The sequence below is a fragment of the Mus caroli genome, chromosome X (genome assembly GCF_900094665.2).
Source record: "Mus caroli chromosome X, CAROLI_EIJ_v1.1, whole genome shotgun sequence".
Lineage (NCBI taxonomy): Eukaryota > Metazoa > Chordata > Mammalia > Rodentia > Muridae > Mus > Mus caroli.
In genome coordinates this window covers 29,706,499-29,715,991 of record NC_034589.1, presented here as the reverse complement: position 1 = coordinate 29,715,991, position 9,493 = coordinate 29,706,499, and the positions used below count along the sequence as shown (strand labels likewise).

Here is a 9,493-nt window from a genome sequence, read left to right as displayed (position 1 = left end):
TTTGAGGCCAGCCTAGTCTACACAGTGAGACCCTTTTTTTTTTTTTTTTTTTTTTTTTTTTTTTTTTTTTTTTTAAGAAAAAGCCCTCACAGCTTTGATTTTAAAAACTAGAAACTTAAATAACCCCAGCTAACCTGGCTGGTAGCACAGGCTAGCATCGTCAGCAGTACTCAGGGTATGTAGAGAGAAGAACAGGGAGTTCCAGGCCAACCTGGGCTACAGTATGAGACCTCAGTTTTTAAACTCCCACATTTCCAAGATTTAAAAATTAAAACAAAACAAAAAAAAACAACTAGGGGCTGACAAGATGGCTCAATAGTTAAGAGCGCCGACTGCTCTTCCAAAGGTCCCGAGTTCAAATCCCAGCAACTACATGGTGGCTCACAAACATCTGTAACAAAATCTGATGCCCTCTTCTGGAGTGTCTGAGGACAGCTACAGTGTACTTACATATAATAAATAAATAAAACTTAAAAAAAAAACAACTAAAAGAGAAGGCCTAGTCTGCAGTGGTGGCCTACAGTATGTCACTAGGATGTAGCCAAGCCTGAAGTGGTAGCTCAGGCCTACAATACCAAACTCCAGATCAAAAGTTTGAGGATAGCCTGGGCTATAGAGTAAGACTCAGTTTTTTTTTTTTCTTTTTAAAACCACCACAAATTCTTAGATTAAAGAAATTAAAAGTAAATGATAAGGTCTGGCCTGGGGTGGGGATCACAGACTTGCTGCACCTACACTTTGGGTGTGGATGTAAGAGAGTCCCAAATTTGAGGGCAGCCTAGGCTATAGAGTGAGACCCTGTTGTTTTTAATCTCCACAATTTCCTCAAACATTAAACATTTCCTTAAACTTAAAACATTTAAAAAGGTTTACAGAGATGGTCAAGCCTGGGATGGTGACACAGGCCTACAGGCCTACAATACCACCTCTGAAGCCAGAGGATAGAGTTTAGGCGTAGCCTGGGCTACACAGAGATGCCTTTTTAGAAAAGAAACACATACATTTCCCTAGATTAAAAAAAAATTAAAACATTAAAGGAGAAGGTTACGCCTTGGTAGGTGGCCCAGGCCTGTAAAATCAGCCCTTGAGGTGCAAAGGAAGGAGGGCCAAGTGTATGGAACTAGCCTAGGCTATATATGGAGACCATTTAAAAAAGCCTCACAATTTCATCACTTTAAAAAATTAGAAGATTACAAAAGAAGACACTGCTTGGGTTGGTGGCACAGGCTGTTATACCAGAACCTAGGTTTGGAGACAGGCAGCTCAAGAGTGGGAGGCTGTCTTCCTAGTGAGACCCCATTTTTGTAAACCCCTACAGTTTTCCAGATTTAAGACATTAGAAGTTTAAAAGACAATGCCGGGGAGGTGGCACAGGCCTGCAATAGCAGAGCTCATGGTATGGAGGCAGGAGGATTGAAAGTTTGAGGTCTGTTTTTTGTTTTTGTTTTTGTTTTTCAACCCCTAGAATTTTGTGGCTTTGCAAAATTAAACCATCAAAAGACAAGTCAGGTCTAGGCGGTGGCACAGGCGTGTACTGACAGAACTAAGGGAGTGGAGACTAGAGGATAGAGAGGTTTTAGACAGCTTGGGCTACAGGGGTTTGTTTTGTTTTGTTTCATTTTTGACCCCTACACTTTCCTAGATTTAAGAAATTAAAAGATTCAAAAAGAAGGCCAAGTACATGGTGGTAGCACAAGCTATATCAGCCCCCTCTGGCTGCACAGGCAGGAACCCTGGGCTACAGAATACAAACCCACCTCTACCCCAATTTCCTAGATTTAAATATTTGAAATAATAAAGATAAGGCCATACATGAGGGTGGTGGTGAGGCCTGTAATATCAGCAATAGGGAGTCTGAGGCAGGCGAATCGGGATTTTAAAGACCAGCTAGTCTATATAGTGACATCCCAAGCCTTCCCTCCAATAAACTCAAACACAGTAAAGTAGAGTAATCAAAAGGTACAAGCATGAAGGCCCCCAAATAAGATGCAGATGAGCTTTCTTAGTCATTGAAATTGACAAGCAAGTGGGCATCTTATGAGTTTAGCCTGAATTGAGGCTGCCTTATGGCCCCAGTCTGTGGCCTGGGTTGCTACTTCCCACTGCAATGCAGATACTTGCTTACTCAGTTTCTGAGGGTGTCACAAACAAGTGAATAGTTTGATGGGTACCAGAGGTGAAATCTACAAGGTACCTGGAGTCACCAGCCTCTTCCTGCCACTAAGGCTCCATCTCTCTTCTCCCTTTACTTCTTCCATCACACTTGGCCTCATGTCCATTTCTCGCTTCCAGGAAAGAAGAAATCTAAGTTTAAAGCCTTTAAGAACTTTTTTAGCAAGAAGAAGAAGAAAGAACCAGAAGAAGTCCCAGAAGTGGCAGTACTAAAGCCCAGTTTTTCCAGCAGCAGTGTTAGTGGGTCTTCTCTGCAGCCAGCTCTGGAAGAGCAAGTGATGGAGTCCAAGTAAGCCCAGATGGGGTCAGCGGCTGGGGCTGGGGCTAGATCCAGAACAGGCACAAGCAAGTAGAACAATCAGACTCCCGCCTTACTGCTCATGAGGAGCTTGTGGTCCATTTCATAACATCAGGATGGTCCATGTCATACAGGGGTTTAGTCTTTTGGCCTAGTTTGCTTGCCTCACCCCTAGGTTGCAGATTTGGATAATAAAATCTCAGGAAGAGGAGCATTTTAGCATACAAGAGCTTAAATGTAAAATCTTGTGTTGCTGTAAAAGCACAGAAACAAGCTAGCCACCTCAATCCATCTTTCATTCCCCTCTAGGACACTGGGAGGTCACAGAGATATGAGGAAGGCTGTTTCTCAGCCATCACTCACACCCATCCTATTTCTCTTTCATTGGGATACCCAGCTATCTCTGGATCAGATCCCTCTCTGGAGCACTCCTTAGACTAGTTCTCATGGCATTAAACTACAGACATCTAGAGGTGCTGCACAGAGTTCACTAGTGCTCCTAGCCACCCTCTGAGGCTCTGCCATGCTAAGACTCTCCCAGTATGTCCCAAACACTTCCCTTGGTGTGATGACTCTGAAGTATGTATGATTCTTTAATGAGTGCACCTACCATGTGGACTTCCAGATAGCCTTGTCAAGGACTATTTCACAACAACAGAAGGACTGATTTCACACCTTACAAGCAATGCCATTGTAGGACATTGTCTCAAAAATAAGACTATAACCAGCCTGTCTAAACCAGAGTGGTGGAGGATGGAAGGGCTGTCTGATTTAGCTTGCATTGTTTTTGCAACTTGGTAATGGCTATTTTTACAAAGATTGTAACTTCTCACTCCAAAATGGTTCATTAACTCAGCTGTATTTGTTACATTAAGAAATGTTGAGAGAGACTCGAAGCAGGTGAGGAGGGAGAGATAGTTTTGCAAGGAGCATAAGTTATAAAGGGCCTGAAGATCACTCCTGGCTTTTGTCCCTTGCTTAATATACTAGGACAAAAACCTTAAACAATACCACTTGGGTGTTTGGAAGTGAGTTCAGGCTTTTTATTCATCTAAACAATCAGTCATGTCTTAGGGTTTCCATGACTGTGAACAGACACCATGACCAAGGCAAGTCTTATAAAGGACAACATTTAATTGGGGCTGGCTTACAGGTTCAGAGGTTCAGTCCAGTATTATCAAGGTGGGGACATGGCAGCATCTAGGCAGACACGGTGCAGGAGGAGCTTGAGGATTCTCAGCATCATTTGAAGGTTTCTAGGGAAAGTCTGGCTTCCAGGCAGCTAGGATGAGGGTGTTACAGCCCATACTCACAGTGACACACCTACACCAACAAAGCCACACCTATTCTAACAGGGCCACACCTTCTAATAGTGCCACTCTCTGGGCTCAGAATATACAAACCACCACACTGAGAGTTCTATATCTTGTTCTGAAGGCAAACAGGAGAAGACTAGCTTTTCCACACTGGGCAGGGTTTCAAAGTCCCCATAGTGACACCCTTCTTCCTACAAGTCCACACCTCTTAACAGTATCATGGAACAACAAACAAACAAAATCAAACATTTTAACACAGTATAATCCAAAAGTATACTGTTTTAAAATTTCCATGTTGAGGTTTGATAGTAAGAAAATATTGTCTTTCTTATCATTGAGCTATTATATTTTCATAAGTGTAGAAAACAGTGTAGAAAAAACCAAAGTGTTTCATTGGCATGCAGAGTGCAAAGTACATGGGCTGTGTGTTCAGAATCAAGGTTTCAGTGAAAGCTCACAATACAACACGCATGAGCACTGCCAGAAACACCCCATATTTGTTATGCAATTGATTTTGAATTATTTTTAATCATTGTATGTTTCCCAGTACATAAACCCATACAAGATTGCAAGTCACAATTTAAAAAACAGGGCTTTGCAGTCACCATTCCAGCATGCATGAAGGAGGGGACCATGAGGTTCTACGCTTAAATGAGGAGCTATTGGTAGTTGGTGGCTACTAGAGAGTCTCAGTTTTCTTAAGAGGTGTGGCAGGTTAACCGTGTCCCAGTGGATGGCCCCACACCCACGTGTTTATCGGAAACACTAATTGGAGACAGTGATTTTAAAAAGGGGACATGAAGAGGAGAGGGAGAAGTGGGAAAGAATAGTAAGAGTTGGAGGGGGGCGGAGAAAATACTACTTGGTTATTGAATCCCCAGTGGTCAACCCTGAAAACACACACACAACGGGAAATGGTCTTAGCAGGTTATGTTTTTCTACTTATTCATATATTTATTTATATATGTAACAATAGTAATTAAAGAAAAGGGCCATGGATTTGAGAGGGAACAGGCATGGGAGGTGTTACAGGAAAGCTGGGGGAGGGGAAAATGAAGTAATAATATTTTAACAAAAAAGAAAGTAGATGAAAGAATATAGAATATATTGTATGAAATTCTCAAAGAATAAAGTAAGTAAGTAAATTTTAAAACAGAGTTTTTTAATAAAAAAGAATAAAAAGAGATCATGCTTAAAGCAACCATCATGAAATGGTGACTAGAGAAGAATCTGGGAACTCCGTTGGAGGCAACTTGAGATGCAGCAAAATAGAGGGAGCAAGGGTCCTGTGTGCTGCAGCACGGCATTAGCCTGCTGATGGCGCTCCCTCTCTTCCTGTCTTCTCTCCATCCACTCCTTTGTTTCTTACACAAGTACCCTCATCATTCCCCATTCACACTGGCATGCATCCACACTTGCATGTCGAATGGCTGAAAAATGTATTACTATGTCCCCAAGGACATGCCATTTGCTGTTCTTCTGTTTCTAACATTTCTCCAAGTTGTTAGAACACACACTTCAGATCAAGCTGGTCCCATTCCTAATTGGAAAGCCTTTCTACTAATTGATCTGGGGAGGGGGACACATGAATGATGCATGAGAATGCTTTGGATAGGATAGATGTATAGGATAGATGTATAGGATAGCTGTATCTTTAAGGTCTTGTAAACAAAGGGAAAAACCAACTAAAAAAAGCCCTATATCTTGGGGTCTGTTAGATACCTCAATGAGTAAAGCTGCTTGCTGCTAAGCTTACAACCCGAGTTTCATTCTAGGGACCTACATGGTGAAAGGAGAAAACTGACTTCCTGAAGTTGTTTTCTCTGACCCATATATGTGGGCAAGCATGTACACAGACAGACAGATGACGAGCAGACAGACAGACAAGCAGACACTAAATAATAAATACATGTAAAAAAGGAAAGACAGTAAGTATCTGGGAAAATCCTTGAATTTCAAAACAAATCAAAATAAAAACACTCAAGGGAAATTTGAGTGTGAAAGATTTTTTAATAACCCTTCCATTTCTCAAGATTGTCACTATGGAGTTGTATGATATATGGATAAATTCTATGATGACTAAACCATCTCAGTAGTGTTTGCCTGTAAAATATAAAAATTTAATATTTCTTTTATTTTTGGAGATTATGATATAGTTATATCATTTTTCTGTTCTCTCTCCTCTCTCCAAGTCCTCCCATATACCCCTTATTGCTTTCATGATGACTATGAACCACAACAAAGGCATACACAAATAATTTTTAGACATTAAAATCAATCCAAGGCACAAGGCAGAAAATGAAAATCCCTCTCATTTCTTTTGAACCCTTCCTCAGAGGGACTCACCACTAATAATCTGACAGATACCTCCCAGACATTTTTCTGAACATAAACTATGTATGTATGTATGTATGTATGTATGTATGTATGTATGTATGTATGTGTGTACACGTATGTGTATGTATGAGTGTGTGTGTAAGAGAGAAGTGTATATGTTGAATGGGTCCACACTCTTTTTTTTTGATTCTCTCTCTCCATCTCAGAGATGGCTTTCAGTGTCAGCCCACCTGCATCTCTGCATCCTTCTGAGTTCTCTATGGTATCTATGTTATGAAAATACCTTGCCCTTTAATTCTTAATCCCTTGCACTGCTTTTACAAGACTTTTCCTTTCCACATAGGCCCAAGAGCGGCATGGGAGTCAAGTCCATATCCCATGACAGTGTCTTCTGTTTGGATCCTGAGCCTGAAAAAGCAGCAGGCAAGCTACCCTCTTCTCCAGCGCCCCACAGAAGCAAATCACTAAAGGTAACAATGAGTTTGACCTCACTCTGATTAGACACTGTTCTTCTATCCTGATCCCTTCTCAAAGGAGGGAGGAATTTGATCCTGATTATCAACTAATTCTCTCTCACAGGACTATCTTAAATCTCAAATAATACAATATATAAATAGGCATTTAACTATGTGACATGATGAACACACAGTGTTGGCTGCTGTGTGCTTTTATTTGTCACACCCAAGGATACCATCATTATTTTGATAGTGGACAGTTTATTCTTTTTGTTGTTGTTGGTTCTTTTTTTGACAGTTTACACTTTAAGTGTTAGCATGCCCACTCCCAAGCTTTTCTGTCTCTCTACAGAGATCTTCTACTTCCAGAACTTTGCCTAAAATCACAGGAAGTGGTGTCCTTGCAGCTTTGAGTAGATCTGGGGACCACTGTTCTTTCAGCAGTGGAATTTGCGCCCCAGGCTCAAAACTTACTGAAGTAATACCATGCCAATATGTGTCACATAGGCAGGCTGTCTTAGTTAGGGGTTCTATTGCTGTGAACAGATACCATGGCCATGCCAACTCTTATAAGAGGACAACATTTAGTTGGGGCTGGCTTACAGTTCAGAGGTTCGTCCATTATCATCATGGTGGGAAACATGACAGCATCCAGGCAGACATGGTTCTGGCTAGAGAAGCAGCAGGAAGAAAAGAATGACACTGAGCCTGACTTGAGCATCTGAAACCTCAAAGCTTGCCCCCAGTGACACACTTGCATCAAAAAAGCCACACCTACTCCAACAAGGGCACACCTCCAAATAGTGCTGCTCCCTAGGGGCCTATGTCAGCCATTTTCATTCAAACCACCACATTTTACTCCCTGGCCCACATTGGCTTGTAGCCATATCATAGTCCAACTTCGAAAGTCCCCATATTCTACCACACTATCAGCACTGTTTAAAAGTCCAAAGTTTAAAGTCTCTTCTGAGATTCATGCAATCTCTTAACTGTAATCTCCTATAAAATCCAAAGAAGCAGACGATATACTTTCAATATATAATGGCACAGAATATACATCCCTGTTTTAAAATGTAGGGAAGGGAGCATACTGAGGAAATACTGGACCAAAGCAAGACTGAAAAACAACTGTGCAGACTTCAAACTCCTCATCTCCATGTCTGATGTCAAAGCACTCTTCAGATCTCCAATTCCTTCAGCTTTGTTGACATCACAACACTCTTTTTTTCTCTTGGGCTGGCTCCATTCCCTGTTAGCAGCTTTTCTCAGCAGGTATCTCATGACTCTGGCGTCTCCAACATCTCTGGATCTCCAAGACAATCCAGGCTTTGCCTTCACAGCTTCACACAATGGCCACTCTAGGCCTCCATGCAGGGATACCCTCACACATGCCTGGCCTTAGTGGTTTTCCCTAATCTAGGAGGGAGATTCTATAGCCCCTTTCTTGTATCCTTGACTCTAAAGCCAGAACCATGTGGCTGCAGCTGTCAAATTCTGCTGCTTGCTGGAGATGGAATATGAACCCTTCTTTCAATTACATTTTCACCAGCTTTCTGTTTTAGATGGTTTCCTTCATTGCCTAAGCGTGACTGTCTTGGCACTTGCTCAATAGACCAGGCTAGGCTTGAACCTACTCTCCTCTGCCTTCCGAGTTCTGGCATCAAAGGTGTGCACTACCATACCGGGCTCTAAGTCCTTCCTTAATTCCTTGTCAATTGTCTTTAATTCATTTTTACAGATTGGAAGCTTAGCTGAGTGGTGTTTTGCCCAGAGGTCACCACTCCCTTTATCCCACTTAGAATGAGGCTTTTCTTTTAATCTGTTTACACTTTCTAGTGCCCCCTTATCCTCTAACTGTACACTTTGTATTTTTCCTTGCCCAGCTTGCTCCTTTTCAGTATAGATCTGCATAAGACTGGCCTTCAATAGCCATGCAACACAGGCAATGCTAGGTTGTTTGGAAATGTCCTCTGCCAAAGCAGTCAATCCATAACTCTTCAACTTCGCCTCAGGCAGACTCTTTAGACAAGGGCAAAGAGCAGCGGTGCTCTTCACCAAAATATCAAAAGATTGATTTCTAAGCAACATACAAATATTCTTCTCTTCTGAAGCCTCTAAGGCAGGCTCCCGAGTTCAAATCATACCCAGTTCCACTGTCTTCCATGCTTCTGCTAGTGTGGCCCATTGAGCCCCAACTTAAAGCATTCAGGAGCTTTTCTAATCCAAAGTCCCAACACATTCTTCCAAATAAATGTGTGGTCAGGATTATCACAGCAGTATCCCAGTCCTTGGAACTAACTATTGTCATAGTAAGAATTTCTATTGCCATGAAGAGACACCATGACGAAACTCTTATAAAGAAAACCATTAAATTGGGACTGGCTTACAGTTTCAGAGGTTTAGTCCATTTTCACACTGGTGGGAAACATGACCACACAGAGGCAGACATGGTGCTGGAGAAGGAGCTGAGAGTTCTACATTCACATTGGCAGACAACAGGAAGAGACAGTGAGCCACTAGGTCTGGCTTGAGCTTCTGAAACCTCAAAGCCTACCCTTTTTTTCGGGGGGGGGTGTCGGTATTTATTTCATTTACATTTCCAATGCTATCCCAAAAGTCCCCCACACGCTCCCCCCACTACCCCCCCCAATTCCACTTCTTGGCTCTGTCGTTCCCCTGTAATGAGGCATATAAAGTTTGCATGACCAATGGGCCTCTCTTTCCAATGATGGTCGACTAGGTCATCTTCTAATTCATATGCAGCTAGAGACAAGAGCTCCGGGGGTGGGGTACTGGTTAGTTCATAATGTTGTTCCACCTATAGGATTGCAGATCCCTTTAGCTCCTTGGGTAATTTCTCTAGCTCCTCCATTGGGGGCCCTGTGTTCCATCCAATAGCTGACTGTGAGCATCCA

The 9,493-nt window shown here is 42.1% G+C and overlaps 1 protein-coding gene across 1 annotated transcript in view; it reads left to right on the top strand.

Annotated features, from left to right (window-relative positions):
* Positions 1 to 9,493, top strand: part of Kiaa1210 (KIAA1210 ortholog) — a 159,867-nt gene that overhangs the window by 6,180 nt on the left and 144,194 nt on the right. Inside the window, exons 3-4 of the mRNA XM_021153776.2 lie at positions 2,293 to 2,461; positions 6,467 to 6,593. Of these exons, the coding sequence (XP_021009435.1) occupies positions 2,293 to 2,461; positions 6,467 to 6,593 (296 nt within the window). The remainder of the gene's footprint in view (positions 1 to 2,292; positions 2,462 to 6,466; positions 6,594 to 9,493) is intronic.